Genomic DNA, 22,157 nt, shown 5'->3' on the forward strand with positions numbered 1-22,157 from the left:
TCTGCTGGGTTTTTTTTTTTTTTTTTTTTTTTTTAAAGACATTTTTTTTTTTTTTTTTTTTTTTTTATAAATCTATTTTTATTTATTTATTTATTTGACTGTGTTGGGTCTTCGTTTCTGTGCGAGGGCTTTCTCTAGTTGTGGCGAGCGGGGGCCACTCTTCATCGCGGTGTGTGGGCCTCTCACTGTCGCGGCCTCTCCTGCTGCGGAGCGTAGGCTCCAGATGCACAAGCTCAGTAGTTGTGGCTCACGGGCCCAGTTGCTCCACGGCATGTGGGATCTTCCCAGACCAGGGCTCGAACCCGTGTCCCCTGCATTGGCAGGCAGATTCTCAACCACTGCGCCACCAGGGAAGCCCCTGCTGGGTTTTGATTGGAATTGCATGACGTTTATGTATACATTTGGGGAGAATTGACATCTTAACAATAGTCTTTAAACTGTGAACATGGTATGTATACTTCTCTAGGTCTTATTTAATTTTTCTCAGTAATGGTTTATAATTTTTACTGTAGAGGTCTTACATATCTTTTTGAGAATTTATCCTTGTTAAAATACTATTTCAAATGGTATTTAAATTTCTAAAATTTCTGATTATTAGCATATAGAAATAAGTTAATTTGTGTATATTGATTTTTGTATTCTGCAATCTTGCTTAAACTCACTTATTAACTCCAGTAGCTTTTCTGTAGACTTAGGAATTTCTACACAATCATGCTGTCTGTGATAAAAGACAGTTTTACTTCTTGCTCCCTAATCTGTATGCCTTTATTCATTAGTTTACTTTTTCTTACCTTACTGAACTGACTGGAGTTTCTAGGACAGTGTTGCACAAAACATCAATCTTCAGGTGAAAACATGCAGTCTTTCAATAATGTATGATGTTAGCTGTATTTTTTTTTTAAAGATACTCTTTTAATCAGTTTGAGGAATTTTCTCCTATTCCTAGTTTGCTGAGATTTTTATCATGAATGGATGTTGGATTTTGTCGAATGCTTTCTCTACGTATATTAAGATGATTACATGTTTTTTCTTTTATAGCTGGTTAATATGGTGAATTTCATTGACTTGAATGTTAAACCGACCATATGTTTCTGGGGTAAACTATATGGATGATAATTATCCTTTTATATATTGTGTTCACTAAATTTTGTTAATTTTTGCCTCTATGTTCATAAGGGATTTGGTCTCTAGTGTTGTAATATGTCACATTTTGATAGCAGAGTAATGCTGGCTTCATAGAATGGGCTGGGAAGTGTTCTCTTCAGTTTTCTTTAAGAGTGTGTGTCAATTGGTGTTTTTCTTTAATGTTTGGTAAAATTTCTTAGTGAAGCCACCTGGGCCTATTGTTTTATCTGTGGGAAGTTTTGTTACTTCGTTTTGTGGGAAGGTTTTTATCTATGAATTTAATTTCTTTAGTAGATAAAAGGTTATTCAGTTTAGTTATCTGTTGTTGAGTGAGCTTTGTTAATTTTTGATTTTCAAGGGATTTGGCCATTTTTCTAAGTTGTCAAATGTATTGACATAGAGTTGTTCATATAATATTCCCTCATTTTCTATAGTGCCTTCTCTTTATTCCTGATATTCATAATTTGTGTCTTTTCTCTTTTTTCTGTATTAGTCTAACTAGAGGTTTATCAATGTTTATTGTATTTATTCAATCAATAGATTTACTCAATATGACCCAGCTTTGGTTTTATTGATTTTTCTGTGTTGTTTTTCTGTTTTCCATTTCAATGATTTCTGCTTCTGTTTACTCTTTTTCTGTTTTCTTAGGGTGGAGCTTAATCCATTGATATTAGACCTTCCTTCTTTTCTAATATAATCATATCATGGTATTAGATTTCCTCTAAGCACTGCTTTAGGTACGTCTTACAAATTTTGGTATGTTTCAGTTTTGTTAGGTTCAAAATGCTTTTCTAATTTCCTTTTAGGTTTTTCCTTTGTCCTGTGGGTTACTTGAAGCATATTATTTATTCCAAATATTTGTGGGCTTTTAAAATGTCTTTTCCGTTATTGATCATTTAATTCTGGTGTAGTCAGATACTTTGTATGATTTGAATCTTTCAAATTTATTGAGCCTTGTTTTATGATGCATAAAGTTTCAGGTGCACTTGAAAAGAGTATGTATCTGTATTCTCTATTAGTCTATAAAAGCCAATTGGCCAATTAGTTGATAGTATTGTTCAAGTTTTCTATATCTTTACTGAGTTTCTGGCTATGTATTCAATTAGTTATTGAGAGAATAATGATGAAATCACTGATTTTACTTGTGGATTTGTCTATTTTCTTTTGAGTTTTTTGTGTGGTTTGAAACTCTCTTAGATGCACAGATAGTTAGAATTGTTATTCCATTGACTTCTTTATTATTATGAAATAACCTTTTTTATCCCTAGAAATATTTTTTGCTCTGAAATCCATTTTGTTATTAACATGGTCACTCTAGCTTTCTTTTGAATTTTGTTAACATGATACATTTTTTCCATCCTTTTAGCTCATTTATTCCTGTCATCTTAAAGTGAGTTTCTTGTAGGCAGGTTATAGTTGAATCTTACTTTTTTTGTCCAGTCTGACAATCTCTGTCTTTTCATTGGGGTGTGTGCGCATTTACTCTTAATGTGCAAATACCAATTTTTGTAATTATAAATAAGGATTTAAGAATTAGAATAATTGTTATATCTCATTAGGTAACCTTGTTCCTACATTTTAATTTTCCTTAAAACCACTTTGTTTTATTTAGACTTTTTATTTCCAGTTTATCTTAAGCCACCAAAAAAAAAAAAAAAAAAAAAGGCCAAAATGGAGAAACAAACTGGAACTCAATAAGAAATACAGTGGCCTCCAAAGATGAGAAATTATGCTATGGAGAATTCTTCCATAATATCTTAGTTATGTATGAAATGGAGAATGATACCTTTAGGGTCATAAACCAGAGTTAACAAAAATGTATTTGCTAGGTTCCAGTGTTGTTCTAGTATGCCTTGTAATGTCTCCAGTTGATACAGTTTTCAGGTCACTCAGACTCATATCACCTTGGGAGCTTTTGAAAAATACTCATTCATAGTACTTTCCCAGACCTTCAGACTCTATTATGCCCTATAATTTTTTTTTAATGTATTTATTTATTTATTTTTGGCTGCGTTGGGTCTTCGTTGCTGCGTGTGGGCTTTCTCTAGTTGCGACGAGCAGGGACTACTCTTCGTTGTGGTGCATGGGCTTCTCACTGCGGTGGCTTCTCTTGTTGCAGAGCACAGGCTCTAGCTGCGTTGGCTTCAATAGTTGTGACACACGGTCTCAGTAGTTGTGGCTAGCGGACTCTAGAGCGCAGGCTCAGTAGTTGTGGTGCACGGGCTTAGTTGCTCCGCGGCATGTGGGATCTTCCCGGACCAGGGCTTGAACCCGTGTCCCCTGCATTAGCAAGCAGATTCTTAACCACTGCACCACCAGGGAAGTCCCTAGAATCTATTTTAAGATAACATAACTCTCCTTATGACTTTTGGATTCATCTCAACTTGGAACTCATGGTTCTGCCTGTTATTTGACTCCTTTAATCTTCAGCTTCTCTGCTCCTTATCTTCTCTCACACAGTCTTGGCACCATTAGAGGAAAAAAACTCTGAGGGTAAGCTTTGACCATGCCATGTATGACACTGATTCCTAGGTTAGTAGGGCTCAAATCATATCACACATTCATTTCTTTTTTAAAATAGTTCTTTCTTGGATTGCTCAGTGAGGAACTCTATCTTCTGTATGCATTAATTTAGTAATACCATATTGTTTTCATCAAGCAAATTAATTTCATACCTACTCTATGCTGCGTATTGGTCATCACCATTCTTTTTGAGAAAGAAGGTAGCTTTTTAAAAACTTGTGCTACCCCCTTTCCGCATTTAAAAAAAGTCACATTAAATCTTCTTTGATTTTTCAGTTTTCTACAATTTCACTGATCCCAGTGTGGAATTAGAATGTACTTATTTATGTTACCTGTTTGAAATAGATTAACAAGGTTATAGAATAAACAGTTTTCAGTACTTGTGTGTGTTGCCTCATCTCCATTAATTTCATCAGCTCATACCTTTACCTAATGAATAATTTTATTATTGGCATAGGAAAATAAGCCCCTCCCCCACATTAGTGAATTGGAAAACTAATATGGGATAGGTGCAGATTGTTTTACAATAACTTATTTTAAAGTACATATTAAAATGACCATTAACAGTATTGTGTGGTAAATGTTTAGTTGTTGGCAAGGTAAAGAATGTTCTACTTAATTGAGAATTTTATCTATACGATACTTGGATTATCAGTGTTCCACATAATTAAAATACAGTAAAACACACTTAAGATCCAAGTGATCAAATGTTAGTCTTCATCGATTGATATTAGTGTCTAGAACTGTCCCGTATCTCAGATCATTACTGAGAATACCAATCATCATTACACTGTGGGCACGTGGAATACAGCAGAAACTAACACAACATTGTAAAGCAATTATACTCCAATAAAGATGTTTATATAAACAAGTAAATAAATAGATGAGTGTATAAATGGAAAAAAAAAGAATTGTAGTTAACAGGATGCTGGATAATGACTGTTTTCTGTTACTTAAGACATAATGCAAAAAAGAAGAATTTTGGAAATTGGCATTTAAAGATGAACTTCTCTAGAATCTTAAAACCTGTAACTAATTTTTAAAGACCCATGAAAAGCATGAATCCAACTAAAAAGCTATAATGTAACACAGTTTCTCAAAAGATATAAAACTCCAAAATACAGGGCTTCCCTGGTGGCGCAGTGGTTGAGAGTCCGCCTGCCGATGCAGGGGACGCGGGTTCGTGCCCCGGTCCGGGAAGATCCCACATGCCGCGGAGCGGCTGGGCCCGTGAGCCATGGCCGCTGAGCCTGCGCGTCCGGAGCCTGTGCTCCGCAATGGGAGAGGCCACAACAGTGAGAAGCCCGCGTACTGCAAAAAAAAAAAAAAAAAAAAAAAAAAACTCCAAAATACAAAAATTACTGTTAAAATTTTTTCAGTCTTGACAATGGGTATTCTACCTGAACTTAATTAATATTTTTGCAATACTGGAAATTGTAGTCTGATCAGAATTTCTTCATGCACAGTAGAATGGCTGCAAAATGAATACCTATGGTTCTTGAATTAGTGGTTGTATCCAAAAATAATGGTATCAGACTAAAAGGGTAGGAAGCAGTGAAGGTCAGTCAGAATTAATAAATGCTGCATATCAAAGAGTTTCATAACAGTTTATTCTCAAGAACAATTTAAACATTTCATTTGTGCATCTATAATGATGCTTACAGCATCCTTGAAGGAGGAACTGCCACCCTTAGGAGACCTAATGGTTGGTGGAGAGCCATGAAGGCAATGGCACACCCACCTAGCCCAGCAGAATCAGTGCCATGAGTTGAAGGGTAATGTATGTCTTGAGTAGAACCCTCTCACAACTAGTTTATATCAAGAAATTGAGTAGTATTGTTTTCTACCTATCTAAACTATATTTAAAATTACTGTAAATTCCAAATTAATAGGGATACTAATTAATTAGTTACCTAGAAAAGAGAATATTCTCTGCCTATCTTGTTAATAAACCAATAGAAATATTCTCTCGAATACTCATTCTCAAAGTGTTCCTGGACTGTCATGTCAGCATCACCTGGGAACTTGATAGAAAATTATTGGACCCTGAATTAACAACTGGAGAAGGTGGGAAGTCAGGAATCTGTATTTCAACAAACTCTGCAAGTCATTCTGATGCATGCTCAAATTGAAAACCACTGCTCTAGAATATGGCATATGTCAAGCTCCAGTGAAGTAATGGCAAGTTTTCAGCATCACTAATTCTCATTTTCAAACAGCTGCTGCATAGGTTTTAGTTAATGACCTCCAAACCCAGCTGGAGTTGATTCATAGTTACTCCATATTCTTTTTGCTTACTAGTCAATGGAGCACTAGGTGCAGTTGTTGAAGTGTGAAAATAATTCAGCTTTGCAGACAATATTGGCATTTCTTTTTTGATTTTGAAAATGCTTTAATCTTTTTGGTATGGTATTTATTTCAACAATCAAAGCACATCTATTTTAATGGCAGTTTGAACCTCTGCTAAAAGTTGAGGAAGTCTCTGAATCTTCCTGCCAGTTTAATATCAAAATTAATGCTTAGCTGGATTACAAAGCTTATGTGTAATGAGTCCTTTTTTTTTTTAGTCCTGTATTAGTCCTGTATTTTTCCTCTGGTGTTTACATTTTAAGAACAATTTTTAAATCTCTTCTGTGAATAACCTTCTACCTTCTTCACATCTTCTACATTAACACATCTTCATTTTTACTTTAAAAAAGAATTCTAGCACAGATTTATTTTAGTTAAATGTATTCTATAGTAGTAAGGCTCAAATATGTGCTTTGTAAATTACAAAACTCATCAAGCTCTCAAGAAGCATTCCAAAGGGGGAAAGCAGGAGAGGGATAAATTGGGAAACTGGGATTAACATATACACACTACTATATATAAAATAGATAACTTAGTAAAACCTACTGTATAGTACAGGGAATTCTACTCAATACTCTGTAATGATCTATATGGGAAAAGAATCTAAAAAAGAGTAGATACATGTATATGTATAAATGATTCACTTTGTTGTATACCTGAAACTGACACAACATTGTAAATCAACTATACTCCAATAAAAATTAACTTAAAAAGAAAGCATTCCAAAGGCATATCAGTAAGACGTGAAGGAAGGATATATGTCTTACAACTGCTTTACATGTTGAAGTGTACCAAATATGGGTATTTAAAAATGGACAATGTGGCCAAAAAAAACACCTAAAATGTTCATGAGTAGGTAAGTTCATGATCTTGCAGTGTATTGCAGAATTGTTTTTGGTTCTATTGCACATGTATTATAGGTAAAAGAGATCTTTAGATCAAAGGATGGTGGTCTCAAAATCCTGTTTCAATGTTCTTGATTTTTAACTCTGTAGTTTGCCTTCATGATTTCATTCATTCCTTTGACATCAGCTGCTGCCTTTGTGTTATGATTCCTAAATTTCTATCTTTAGTTCAGGAGTTTTTCCTGAGATGTATGTCTTCAGCAACTTATATATTACTACTTGGATGTTCCACAGGCATCTTAAAACTCACTATGTCCGAAAACTGATAATCCAAGTTTCCCTCACAACAAACCTGTGGATGTATATGGAATCAGAGTTACATAATCTGTTTTTCACTTGGTCTTGATCCCATATGTTCGCCCAGTACCTCATTCTCCATTAATGCCATTCTGATATTTGTATCATTGTATCATTATATACTTTACCACCTTGCACTAACAGTTACCAAAAAGCAAAAGAAAACAAAAACACTATTTTCATATGAGAATGTCCTTTATAAAGCAGGCAAAAAAGTTAGCTTTATTAAGTCTTGACTATTTAGTGATGTCTTTTTAATATTCTGTGAAAAAATGGAAAGTACATCAAGTGCTTCTGCAAACCAAAGTACAACGGTTGTTTTGAGGAAAAGCACTTGTGTTGTTTGAGTTGCAAGCCCAACAAGCCACTTTTCCACATAGAACACTGTTTTAACTTGAGAGAATGGCCAACAGATAAACTGTTCCATTTATTCAGTCTTGGGTAGTTTGCATATATTTTCTCAGAAATAAACAAAGTGAATATGTCACATAGAGGAAAACAACTGATAATATGTGTTGCCAATTAGAGAATCTGAGAAAACTTGTATTTGTTACCAATATTGAAAAGACTATTTTGATGAGATTGGTGATGATATAATGAATGTGATTTTTTTTTTGGAATTGTATAATTAAACATGTTAACATTTGGAGGATCTGCTAAACTCCATAAACTAGTATTTTTCAAATGACGGTACAAGGTAGATCAATATAACAATGTATAAAAAGTTTACTAATATCGTTTTTTATTACATATCATATTACAACTAGCCTTTAAGAAATAACACTTGTTAAGTTTTAGTGTAGTGTCAAAAACTTATCTGAAAAGATTATTAAACTATTCCTTTTTCCAACTGTGCATCTGTATAAAATCTGTGTAAGTCTGATTTCTTCATAGACTCCAACCCAAATAATATATGGTAACATTTTGAATGGAAAACAGTTATGAGAATCCAGTTATCTTCCATTAAGCAAGACATTTAGAAATATATGCAAAAATGTTAAAAAGTCATTCTTTTTACTAAATTTTCTTTGTGAAAATAGTATTTTCACAAAAGTGTCATTTATGCTAACATGTTTTATTATATTATTATTTTTGAATCAATTAAATATTTTTTAAGTGTTACAGTTTTCATTTCTAATATGACATTGGTAGATATAACCCACATGAATGAAAACTCTTTGGAGTCCCTAATTTTTAAGTGTATAAAGAGAGAGGTTCTGAGACTAATAAGTTTGAGAACTGCTGACTTACAAGATACAGTTCATATCCCAGTATGATGATTAAGACGCTGTGTCTTGGCCTCTACCCACTTGTCTGCCTCATGTTTTATTTTGCTCTTACCCATTCTCTCATATTCTGAGTTTATCAAGAAACACTTTTAGAGTCTAAATGCACCATGCAAGCACAGGGAGATAGCTCGGTGCTTTGTGACCACCTAGAGGGGTGGGATAGGGAGAGTGGGAGGGAGGGAGACTCAAGAAGGAAGAGATATGGAGATATATGTATATGTATATCTGATTCACTTTGTTATAAAGCAGAAACTAACACGTTATTGTAAAGCAATTATACTTCAATAAAGATGTTAAAAAATAATAAATAAATAAATGCACCATGCAGTATTATGCCTCTAAGGGTTTTGCTCAAGCTTTCCCCTCTGCCTAGAATGACTTTCTTTTTCTACTCAGAAGATACTTTCTTTCTCAGTCATCTCTATGAGTCCTTTCCTAACTATCCCATTACGGGACCTCCACTGCATCTTAAAAATTTTATTATAATGCCATGCCACCAAACTCTCCAAGATTAGGCTTATCTCCAGGACATGGTGCAATAACTATAACTTAATAGATTCTCAGTAAGTGTTTATGGAATTAGTTAATGAATCCAGTGTGAAGAACTTCACTATAAATTATCACAACGTTCTCAGTACTTAAAGCTACATAGTACAGTATGAATCTGCTCATTATTTGAATTTTTGCTGTAATCATAAGAGATATATTCTTTGTCTTTCTCAAGGTAAACAAGATATACCTGTGTGTCACTGAATAAGACAGGATTATGGGAAGAGTGTGTAAGCATTCCACTCCCTGTTCTTGCTTAATTGTCACTGGCCTGCTTCTGTCTTTATTTCTGCTCTTTCCTACATTGTTAGAGGCTAGGTGGAGAGAATCTTTCAAAACAATCTATACGCTAGCAGAGAAATTGATATCATAGCTTTACAGAATTTACCTAGTGGTAACTGACCCCAGAGGTCCTGTGGCCTCAGCTCTCATCAGTGCAGAAATCCTTTCTACATCATCTTTTGGTGGGTCCTCATGCAGCCTCTAGATGAGTATCTATATAGAGACTGATAGCTTACCTCCCCCTAAGCTGCATATATCTTTTCTTCGCACTACTAATTATTTAAAAGCCCGTTCTCTCTTGAGCCATAGTCTATCTTGTCTTCTGGAGTAATTCTGTAGAAAGGGTGCCTTCTTTTCACAATAACTTTTCAAATATTTCAAGATAACTTTTAGTACTTTTATGGAATTTCTCCTCTAGCTAAGTGCACTGGGTTTTTTAAAGCAGTTCTTTGTGTGGCATGGTCCATCCAGCTCATTCCCATTCTGAATGTATTCTGTGTGTATGCCAGAAATGATACATAATATTCCCTGTGTGACAAATATAGATTTCCTAGGAACTGTGCCTTCCAGTGGTTTAAAACAGTAATTACTATGTTTTGGTTAGGAATATACATTTTGGTATCAGATTGACGGTTTGGATTCTGACTTTGTTCCTAAAAACTCTGTAACTAATCTGAGTCTACATTTCCATATTATTACCTTAAGGTAATAGGTATAGGGTTACTCTAGGAATTAAATGAAATAATATATGTTTAAACACACAGCAGCATTGCTTCTGGCCCATAATAAAGGCTCAATAAGTGGAACAGTTATTACTATGATAATTATATGCTTATCAGTATAGCTACAATTGTCATAGATTTTTTTAGCTGTTTCACACTACTGTTGTTAAATAATTTTATAATCAAATTATACTAGTGTATTTGTTATTTATCAGCTTAGTCACTCTGCAGGCTTTCATGGCTTCCCCAATGACCCATCTCCATATTTTGAAACCCAGCCCCATCTTTTCAAGGCTCAGTTTATCCAGTGTATCTTTCTCCATAAGTTTTTTACCCCAATTCTTGGTTTCAAAAGTGTTTTGTTCTCTGTTATGGCATTTATTACAATGACATTTGTTTGATTTTGTGTAAGATGGAAATTTAAAATATGAATAGATTACTTGAGAAGTATGTATTGATAAAAAAGGTGTGAGGGATGTTTTGAGATGTCTTATCTTGGTAAAGCCTGAGACAAGGGAAAAGTATATTGGTTGGAATCCCCATTTTCTATCAGAGTATTCATTTTAAGTGATTGAGACATGTAAAGAATGAAGTCTTAAAGTCAGCTCACCTATGATTTTTAACTATAATGTTCTGTATTTTAAAAACAGGTACTTGCAAAAAAAAAAAAAGGTACTTCTATAATATCATCATGCCGTATTTAACTGTGCAGCTCTACTCCTTCCTCATATAGAAGTGGACTAAATCTCAGATGACAAGTGTACTGTGGAGCACAGGCTCTGGAGTCAGATTGACCTTGGACAGTATCCTCACCTTAGTATTCAGCTGGTGATCATTTAACTTCTTTGAGACTCAGTTTCCTCATTTAGATGAGAATAATAATAGTGCCTCTTAGGGTTGTTTTAAAAATCAAGACTTGAGGGCTTCCCTGGTGGCGCAGTGGTTGAGAGTCCGCCTGCCGATGCAGGAAACACGGGTTCGTGCCGCAGTCCGGGAAGATCCCACATGCCGCAGAGCGGCTGGGCCCGTGAGCCATGGCCGCTGAGCCTGCGCGTCCGGAGCCTATGCTCCGCAATGGGAGAGGCCACAGCGGTGAGGGGCCCGCGTACCACAAAAAAAAGAAAAAAAAAAAAAATCAAGACTTGAGATAATGCATATAAAACGCTGAACACAGAGCATGCATATAATAGATGATACATCTAAAATACACAGAACTCAGTGTTAGCTATTAGCAATATTATTATTTCATATAGCTGGTGAATACATTTCTCAGATTGGTAATAAAGGAAGGCTGTTACAAGAATTTCACGTTTTAAAATTTGTGTAATAACTGTACAAAACTGTAATCAAGTTTGAAAAGTATATTAAGTAAAATATAATGCATATTCCTTTAACTTAGTAACCTTAGAAATAAAAAGAAAAGAATTATATTGGTGGTTATTGGATCAATGGGATATTTAACAGCTACTTTAATATTCTTACCTAATAGATCCTCTTAAGAGCATTAACCAATATATTTTTAGTAATAATTCATTAGTGAGATGAAATTTGGAAAGAAAATTTTATTTCTATTTTGTAATACATTTTCATTAATGTTAATAATCAGTGTATAATTAATGCCCAAACATAATGTATATGTAAAACATGTATCTACAAGGGTCTAGAAAAGTCCTTGCACATGGGGTCACAGGTCTTTTACATCCTCATATAAGGTTATTCCTAAGTATTTTATTCTTTTCAATGTACTTGTAAGTGGGATTGTTTCTTTAAATTTTTCTTTCTGATAGTTCATTGTTGTATAGAAATGCAACAGATTTCTGTATATTAATTTTGTATTCTGCAACTTTACTGAATTCATTAATGAGCTCAAGTAGTTTTTTGGTAGCATCTTTAGGATTTTCTATGTATAGTATCATGTCATCTGCAATGAGTGACAGTGTTATTTTTTCCTTTCCAATTTAGATTCATTTTATTTCTTTTTCTTGTCTGGTTGCTGTGGCTAGGACTTTCAACACAATGTTGAATAAAAGTGCAGAGAGTGGGCATCCTTGCCTTGTTCCTGTTAGAGGAAATGCTTTCAGCTTTTCACTGTTGCATATGATGTTAGTTTTGGGCTTATCATATATGGTCTTTATTATGTTGAGGTATGTTCCATCTATATCTACTTTCTGGAGAGTTTTTTTAATCATAAATGGATGTTGAATTTTGTCAAAAGCTTTTTCTGCATCTATTGAGATCATCAGATGGTTTTTGTTCTTCAATTTGTTAATGTTGTGTATCACATTAATTGATTTGTGGCTATTGAACCATCCTTGCATCCCTGATATAAATTCCATTTGATCATGATGTATGATCCTTTTAATGTATTTTTGTATTCAGCTTGCCAATATTTTGTTGAGGATTTTTGCATCTATGTTCATCAGTGATATTGGCCTATAATTTTCTTTTTTTGTGGTATATTTGTCTGGTTTTGGTATCAGGGTGATGTTGGCCTCATAGAATGAGTTTGGAAGCATTCCTTCCTCTGCAGTTTCTTGGGATAGTTTAAGAAGGATAAATGAGGTGGGTCCAGTGGCTAGAGTGGGCTCGCTGGTGGGTGGGGCTGAGTCTCAGGGGATTCTGGGGCTATTGTCTGCCTACTGGTGGGCAGAGCTGGGTTCCTGTGTCTCTGGCTGCAGGGCTCTGGGAGTTCTGGGTCTAGTGCCTGCACACTGGTGTGTGCAGCTGGGTCCTGGGACCTCTGGTGGGTAGGGCCGTGTCCAGGGGCTGCTGTGGGCTCAGGGGTGTTAAGGTACCCTCTCTGCTGGTGGGTGGGGCTGTGTCCCCACCTAGTTAGTTGCTTGGCCTGAGGAGTCCCAGTACTGGTGGGTGGGGGTGGGGGGAGCTGGGTCCTGACATTAATAAGCTAGAGGGAGGATTCCAGAATGGCTCTTATTAACACCAGTGTCCACATGGTAGAACAAGCTCCCCAAAAATGGCTACCACCAGTGTCTTTGCCCCAGGGTGATCTCCAGTTGCCTCCTGTCTCTCTGGGAGACTCTCCAAGATCAGCAGGTGGGTCTGACCCAGGTTCCTTTCAATGTACTGCTTCTGCCCTGGGTCCCGGAGCAGGTGAGATTTTGTATGTGTCCTTTCAGAGTGGAGTCTCTATTTCCCACAGTCCTCTGGGTCTCCGGAAAGTAAGCACCACTGGTCTTAAAAACCAGATGCTCTGGGGGCTCATCTTCCTGGTACAGGAACCCTGGGCTGCAAAGCCCATTGTGGGGCTCAGACCCCTCATTCCTTGGGGATAACCTCTGCAGTTGTAATAATTCTCCCATCTGTGGGTCACCCAACCCAAGGGTATGGGTCTTGACTATACCACAACTCCACCTCTCCTGTCCATCTCATTTTGGTTCCTTCTTTATACCTTTAGTTGTAGAAGATATTTTCTGGTAGGTTCCGGTCTTTTTCATCAATAGTTGTTCTGTAAATAGTTGTAATTTGGATGGGCTCATGATGGGAGGTAAGCTCAGGGTCTTTGTACTCTGCCATCTTGGGAATTCTTCTTGCTTTATTTTCATTTTCATTCACTTCAATGTATTTTTTAATTTCCCTTGATACTTCTTTTGTTTTCTGTTTTTCTCTTTTCTTTTTTCTGCATTCCTGTGAATTACTTTTATATTTATTAAAAATTACCTTTTGATTTATCCATAGTGTTTTTGAGTTTAATGTCTTTGTATAGCTTTTTTCATGGTTGCTTTATGTATTACATCATATAAATATCACTTGTCACAGTTTACTCGTGTCATCAGTTTACCAATTCAAGTAAAGTACAGAAACTTTACTTTCATTTACATCCCATTACTATCTGCCACTTACGGTATAATTGTATTAAATATTTACTCTGCATACATTTAAAATCATATCACATCATGTTATAATTTTTGCTTTGTCTGTCAAACATATATTTGAAAACTTGAAGGGAAGGAAGGTTTATTGTATTTACCCATGTGTTTATTCTTTTTTTTTTTTTTCTGGTGTTTTAAGATTTCTTCTTTTGTCTTTTTTTTTTTTTTTTTTTTTTTTTCTGTCTAGAGAACTTCCTTTAATCAATCTTAGGGTAGATCTAGTGGCAGTAAATTACTATAGCTTTCTTTTGTATAAGAATATCTTATTTTCCCCTTCATTCTTGAAGGTGATTTTCTTTGGGTATAGGATTCTTTTATTTCACCACTTGAAAAACGTTGTGCCACTTCGTTCTGGCTCCATGACTTCTGATGAGAAATCTGCTGTTATTCCAGTTTTTTCTATAGTAGGCTTCATTTTCTCTGGCTGATTTCAAGATTTTTTCTTTATTTTTAGTTTTCAGAAGCTTAATTATGATGTATCTTGCCATGGATGTCTTTGGTTTATCTCATTTGGAGTTTGTTCAGAATCTTAAATCTTTATGTCTCTTGTCAAATGTCAAGTTTGCAGCCATGATTTCTTTGAGAACTCTTTCAGCCCTGCTTTCTTTCCCCTTTCCTTCCAAGACTCTGTGACACCAGTGTTAGATCCTTTGTTATATCCCACAGTTCCCCAAGGCTCTGTTGCTTTTTTCCTCCCAGTATATTCTCTCTTTGTTATTTTGATTGGGTAATTTCTTTTATTCCAGTTCACTAAATTTCTCTCCTTCCTTTCCATTCTACTATTGATCCTATTCACTGAGCTTTTCATCTTGATTGTTTTGTTTTTGAGTTCTAAAATTTCTATTTAACTCTTCTTTATGTATTCTATTTCATTAATGAGCTTATTTGCTGAGGCTTTCTATTTTTTCATTTGGTTCAAGCTTATTTGTAATTGTTCATGAAAGCATTTTTATCATGACTGCTTTAAATCTTTGATAATTCTAACATCTCTGTATCCTTGATATTGTCATTTCTTGATTATCTCTATTCATTGAGTTTGAGATCCTCTTGGATCTTGATGTGTTGAGTACAGTTTGATTGAAACCTGGATGTTTTTATATTATGTTGTGAGACTCTGGATCTTTTTTTTTCTTTTAAATTGAATGAAAGATTCTTTAAATTCTGTAGTGCTTTATGGTTTTCAAAAGTTTCACACACATGATTTCATATAATCCCATAAGAACTCTTTTTTCCCCCTTACCCCTATATTGCCCCTCCCCCTTTCCCTCTCTCCACTGGTAACCACTAGTTTGTTCTCTATATCTGTGGAGACTCTGAATTTTATTTAAACCTTCTGTTTTAGTTGACTTTTTCCAGTACTGCTCTGGCAAGGGAAGGGGTGCTGCTTTGTTACTGCCAAGTGGTGATAGAAGTCCAGGTTCCCTTGTTGTTCTCCATCAACACCTGGTGAGCTCATTGTTACTGCTAGGCAGGCATGAGAGTGGCCTCCTTATGCTGGGGGATGGTGAAAGTCCTGATTCTCCACTAGGTCTCCTCTGACACCACCAAGTGGGGAGGGGTGGGGGCCTCTCATCACTGCCATGTGGAGGCAGGCTTTCTGATTCCTTGCTTGGTCTTCCCTGACACTGCAGACGTGCCTTGTTACCCGCTGCCTGGGATGAAAGTCCTGGCTCCCTACTTGGTCTTCCCTGGCACCACTCTATCAGGGATATTGGGCATCTGACCACACCCTTGTGAGGGTGGAAGTCTAGGCTACCCACTGGGCCAGTGCAAATGGAAGTGGGACCACAGTCTTTTTCTGTGGAGTTTGACTAAAGTAGAGTGATTATTATCTAAAGATTTCTGTCTTACTATGCTGTCTCTTGGTGCTTTGGCAAGAGAGAGCAGGCTTTTGTTGGGTTTCTTTTTGTCTATGCCTGCTCCTCGGTTGCTCGCTTCTACTGCTCCAAGTCTGGGATATATGAGGCTAAAGAAAACTTAGGGAACTCACCGCTGTGTCATTCTTTGGGCCCCAAGGGCCCTAAGTAGTCTGTTTTCTTCTCTCCAGCTTTTAAGTCTTATGTTTGTCTTATATATAATGTCCAGGGTTTTTAGTTGTACTTCATGGGAGGAATAGCAAAACATAGGTTTACACTATCTTCCTTGAAGTGGAAGGTGCTCTCGACTCCTTTTTATAGGATGTTCCACTTAAACATACTTATAAGTTTTAATGATAACACATGTGCCCTTGCTGACTGCCTGGAAACCACACAAGAAAGCATTTGCCAGTGTTGGGAGGCCAGCCTTTAGTCATCCATACAGAAATTTATTTTGTTAGTCCCCATGGTGATTGACTTCAAGGAGACTGACTCAGGCTAAAAATATTCATAAGAAAGTGATGGAGCTTCCCTGGTGGCGCAGTGGTTGAGAGTCCGCCTGCCGATGCAGGAGACACGGGTTCGTGCCCAGGTCCGGGAGGATCCCACATGCTGCGGAGCGGCTCGGCCCGTGAGCCATGGCCACTGAGGAGCCTGTGCTCCGCAACAGGAGAGGCCACACAGTGAGAGGCCCGTGTACCGCAAAAAAAAAAAAAAAAAAAAAAGTGATGTATATAATCAGACAACCAATTTATTTAATTCATAATGATTACAAAGTGCTACTTCCATGAGGATCAGATAGTGTCTGGCTAGACAGTACATTCACAGTAAGTGGTCCTGCAAAAGGAATCAGTTAACCTTATAATAGCTTTCTTTCGGTGCAACTTTGTTGCTTCCTACTTCTCATTATAAACACAGTTTATGGGGAATAAATTATACTTCAGAACAGTATTTGGGGATTTACACAACTCAGGATTTATCCCTAGAAAGTGCTAAGGATCCACTTTAATTCAGATATTTGATGGCTCCAAGCTCTTAGAGCCCAAATTATCTAGCTCTGCAATAGGCACACTTGCCAGGGAGTCCTATCAGGTCAAGTTTTGTGCCAAGGCACCCTCCCCATAGACATTTTTTCAGTAGATGCTGCCAATTTCCTCGGTGATTTCTCTTTGCCTGCAATTCTTACTTGTGAGTAACCTCTTTTTTCAATATACATACTAATGCCTCTAGGCAGTTTACTATCAGGCCTTACTGTCCAAGAGCCATTTCTTTTTTAGAAGTAATTAAACTGGGGTCATGGAGCCCCCTGCCGATATTTGGGCTCTAAGAGGAAGCCCTGAAATGCACAAGTCAGCTGTACTGGAGACAGGGTCCATAGTTTTCATAATATTCTCAAAGGGGTCTGTGACCCAAATAATCATTATGAGCCACTAATGAATATTTTTGCTCTGTTCTATTATACGTATGTAGTATAAATCTGTTACAAACCACCTTTATCATCTACTGAAATCTTAACATTGTTATTGTCAACTTCTATGTTTTCTTTATATAATTATAGATAATAAAAATTTGGTCTTTTTTTCTTAATGTTCTTTGCCTTTTATTTATTGTTTATTTACCTATTATCTAACTATATATTTTTTACTTTAACATGCAGAAGTTTCAGTATTTGAAAGCAAGGCAATTTACTGGTCTTTCCGTTTGCGTTTTTTTTTTTTTAATCCATATAATCCTAAAATGTTACCCACTATACAGATATACTACACATTTTGAACATTTGTAAAATGTTTATTTTCTGCTGAGACCATTGTACAATTGAGCTTTGGTGGGGGCAGAAGATTATATTCATGGGTCCTTTCATTTGTACAGAATACAAAACATTTCTCTAAATTATTTAATACGTTGAACGTTTATTTAAATGTTCAAAGAGAAAAGGTGTTTCCCCAAATAATGACCTTAATGTTAAAAAAAAAAAACTAGTCAAAGAATATGTTGCAATTTTTAAAAAAATCTTTTCTCCAGTTATTTTTCTTTTTTCTGTAGTCTAATATTTACATCTTGTGACTTTAATCCTTTGTAAGACTTAGGTTGGGGTATTTAATGCAGTGCTTTATACTTAGCTTGATCATTATGTTCTTTCAATAAATAAGCCTTTAATGCCCTGTCAATGCAGAAATAGGTAATTATTGCTATTATGAATGGCCTTTTAAAAGACTTGTGTTTGTTGGTAATCTGCCATGTGGAAAGGTCACTGAACTGAGATGTATGCCACCTTCAATAGGAGCCTAGAAGAACTAGAATTGCCATGAATTTCAGTGTCCATCTTCAGTGTTTGGAATGTTAGTGCCAGTTGTGCTTGGCCTGCCTGTAATATCATGACTCAGATTGCACTCCATGTTATTTGCAGGCTGTACATTTTGTGGTAGTTCTGAAATAACTTGCATAGCAGATTCTCTATAATTCACTACTCAAACATGAAAAAAGCATTACTTCAAAATGCATCTTTAGTATTTTAAATATGCTGCCTACATTATCTAAGTGTACTCCAAATGTGCTGTAACTAATAAAGCTTCCCCACTGATTTAAGAGAGTCTCAGAAATTATACTAACTAGGTGCAGAGCTTCTTTGATTAAAAAAAAAAAAAAAAGGAACTATTGAGTACTTACTAAGTAAAGAAAATGGCCATATTGCAAACATCCTTACTGGTTTTAAGTATTGTCACAGGAGAAAAGAGATAGTAGTTCACCATCACCAGTAGTTACTGTTAATTTTCAACTAAGTGAGATTTGATTTTATAGACTAATATTACTAGCAAAAAGTATCTTAATATTCCACACTATTTTTATCTTTTTATGTAGTTTTAGGCATAACACTACATTAGTAATTATCTTGTTTGCTTAAGCAAAGTAAAAACATTTGAAAAATAGAAAATGCATGTAAATGTATTATTTGAATGAGGAAAGTAGTTACCTGAATTTGCATCTTTTCATAATTTAAGAAATGTTTTAAAATTGTGTGAAATATACAGTTCATATGCTTTAATACACATAGTGAACCAAAAACAATGATTAATTTTAAAAACATGCTAGTTTCATGCTCCAGCTAGAGTTTTAGCACCTTAAAAAATAAAAAAAATCCATAGACTAAATAATAACTTCTTTTAAAAAAATAACAAAATCTGTTTCTTTTCCAAATGCTTGATTTCAGAAAAACTAGTGAAAGTAAATTCAGCATTGTTGGTTGTTGTTGTAGCCATTAAAAGTAAAGGTAATTTCATGTATGTCTGGCCTGCTGTAGGAAACCTCTCACACTTTTGTCAGCCTTAAATGACAACAGTACTGTTTTATTTCCCTTAGTAGAAAAAGGAGGGTGTGTGGACATAATAATACCATAATAGTTTTGGACTGTGGTGATAGTTTGAGGTTGTTTGGAAGATAAAATTCCTTTAAAATTATTGAATATAATATGCTTAGGCTCTCCATAAATACATGCTGAATTTAATGAGACAGCTTCCATATCCTATGGAGATGCTTGAGCATCATACATTTCCTTGATTATAGATTCATTTGCAAAGTACTGTCAATTTGAAAAATAGTATGCTTTCTAAACATGTGGTATATGTTTCTTAAAAGTCTGTCCAGATTTCTTTTTCTTTCTATTTATTCTTAGTGTTTTTCTATGCATTGTCTTTTTTTTCTTGGCCCTTAAATGTTGGTATTTCCTAAGATTCTGTTCTAAGATTACTGTCTCTTTCCATGCTATGTATTCTACATTATCTAGGTAGTTTCATCCATTCCTATGGTTTTTCCAGATGTTTTTCTTCTGCATGAACCTTTATTCTCAGCACTTGACCTATGAGCCCAATTATCTTTATCTCCTGTGTGTCCCGGACAGTATGTTCAACATTAAGCTCATCTCTTTTTCTCCACATTCCCAACTAACTCTCCCCCATGAAAATGGATACACTTGTATGCATATATGTGCTTCTCTTCCTGCTTTGGAAAGCACACTGCTAGTAAGCAGCAGGCCTGAAACTTTAATTCAAGTCTTCTGAATGTGAATCCTCAGCTCAGAGCATACTGTATTAACATAGTGGCCATATCTTCTGAACCAAAATTTAATATGGGTAGTCAGACAATATTTGAAGCCTGAACTTGTTCTTGTAATTATACCACATTGCTTTTTCATGTCACTTTACTAAATTGTCGCCAGTATGGTAGGTAGATGCTAACACAAATATAATGTAAAATTGCAATTATGTATGAGACGTGCAGTATGAGGTATGTACACATACTTTGTGTGTGTGTGTGTGTGTGTGTGTGTGTGTGATTTGACCTAGTTAGGGAGATTAGATGATGCTTCCCTTGCAAGTGATGATTAAATTCAATGTGAAGTTCGAGGAGTTCACTAGGTATGGTCGAGGTTGAGGGAGAATGGATGAGAGTTCAAGGCAGGTAAGATAGCTTGCACAGAGATCTGGTGGTAGGAGGGTGCATGCTGTGTGTGAACAGTTGTCTTTGTGCAAAGTAACTTGCCATCTTGTTATATTTTCCCCCTCATTTCTTCCCCTTTTCTTTCTTTATTTGAAGCTGAAGATTTCGAAAGCAAAATGTTACTGCTTTTCCAACTGCTTGGTGGACAGTGATTTGAATTAGAGGAACCATGGAATTTAAGGAATAAACATAACTAGGACTTATCTGTAATGTAATACCAAAAAGAAAAAGGTTTTATTATGGTGTCGTTTCTACTGCTGTTACCTAAAAAGCACACCAGCATTTATAATCACTGCCCTGCTACATTTTGATAAAGCAGGAGATAACTACATCCTAAGTAATAAATTTCAAAATCATTGCCTAAATTATAAGTAATTTATTTTCTAAGTGTATTTTTTACTGTGAAGTTTAGTATTCTATTCAGTCTGTCTTTATGTGTTTGAAAATTAGTTCAGGCTGTAGAAATTCTATTGGAATGAAAAGTGTCTTTTGAACTACACTGAAGAACTCTCTGGTCTGTGGAGTTCTAAACTTGATGACTGTTTATTCTTTCATTCTTCCTATGCATATGTATTATCCTTCAGAGGTAATTCTGAACTTTTGGCCCTCAAAACATTTTTTCAGCTGCTCTTAACCCAGTTCTTGAATAGGAAAACTATGTTCCAGGACTAGGAAATTATTTTCAGTGTTTACAACTTCCTTATAGTGTCTTTTTTTGTTTGTTTGTTTTTGCGGTACGCAGGCCTCTCACCGCTGTGGCCCCTCCCATTGCGGAGCACAGGCTCAGCGGCCACGGCCCAAGGGGCCAGCCTCTCCGCGGCACATGGGATCCTCCCGGACCGGGGCACGAACCCGCGTCCCCTGCATCGGCAGGCGGACTCTCAACCACTGCGCCACCAGGGAAGCCCCCTTATAGTGTCTTTAATACTAAGTTCATAATCTGTTTTTCTTTGCAGAAAGGGCTATTGCAAGACATGAAGTTCGAGAGATTGAGCAGCGACATACGATGGATGGCCCTCGGCAAGATGCAGCTTTAGATGAGGAAGAAGACATGGTGATCATTTATAACAGAGTCCCCAAAACTGCAAGCACCTCTTTTACCAATATTGCCTATGACCTATGTGCAAAGAATAAATACCATGTTCTTCACATCAACACTACCAAAAATAATCCAGTAATGTCACTGCAAGATCAGGTAAATACCACATAGGGGATGCATAATGTTTTCTGACACTTCCTAACTCAAATTTTGTATCTCAAGGAGATAAAGCATTTTAAGGGATATATATGCTGAGCCCAGTGGATTGTAAGTTTCTTGGGGGAAAGGACCAACCGAACTTACCTATAATTTTACATTCTTCACATTCTTGAATTTTTGAAGAGAATATTGATGCTCTTCAGTATGGTATCCTTTTAAAAATGTGAAATATTTTTAGCAGATGCCCTGCGATAAAAATCATTATATTGTCTCCACTTATGATTGAGAAATCTTTATTTGATGAATACCTATATTCTGTATGGTTCAGTTTTGTGACTAGACTCCTGCATTTCATCTTATCTTTACTATAATTTTTGTAAGTATTAGCTATAAACTCCTGACAAACAGGGATTGCGGCTTATAATTTTAACATAATCTTGCCTTTCAGGTTGTTAAGAATCTTTAGATAAACAGGTAGATAGATAATTTTATGAAATGGTTTTAAGAAAAGTGGAGCAAGTTATCATGAAATGAAATTGACTCCCCTCTTTAGCAATAGTTTCAGATATTTTCTTCACACCTGGAGTTCTGACTATAATTATAAAGTTCTCTCTACAAATACTGAAGGGAATGGGAATTGGGCCCCATGAGACGAAAAGATAATATTTGAAAATACTA

General features: G+C 35.9%; 1 protein-coding gene across 2 annotated transcripts in view; it reads left to right on the top strand.

The window, feature by feature from the left end:
- HS2ST1 (heparan sulfate 2-O-sulfotransferase 1) overlaps window positions 1-22,157 on the top strand; it is a 191,478-nt gene that overhangs the window by 131,003 nt on the left and 38,318 nt on the right. For both annotated transcript variants that reach the window (XM_032605745.1, XM_032605735.1), the window contains exon 2: window positions 21,238-21,476. In XM_032605745.1, coding sequence (XP_032461636.1) covers window positions 21,238-21,476 — 239 coding nt within the window. The remainder of the gene's footprint in view (window positions 1-21,237; window positions 21,477-22,157) is intronic.

The sequence above is a fragment of the Phocoena sinus genome, chromosome 1 (assembly GCF_008692025.1).
Source record: "Phocoena sinus isolate mPhoSin1 chromosome 1, mPhoSin1.pri, whole genome shotgun sequence".
NCBI classification, from domain to species: Eukaryota; Metazoa; Chordata; class Mammalia; order Artiodactyla; family Phocoenidae; genus Phocoena; species Phocoena sinus.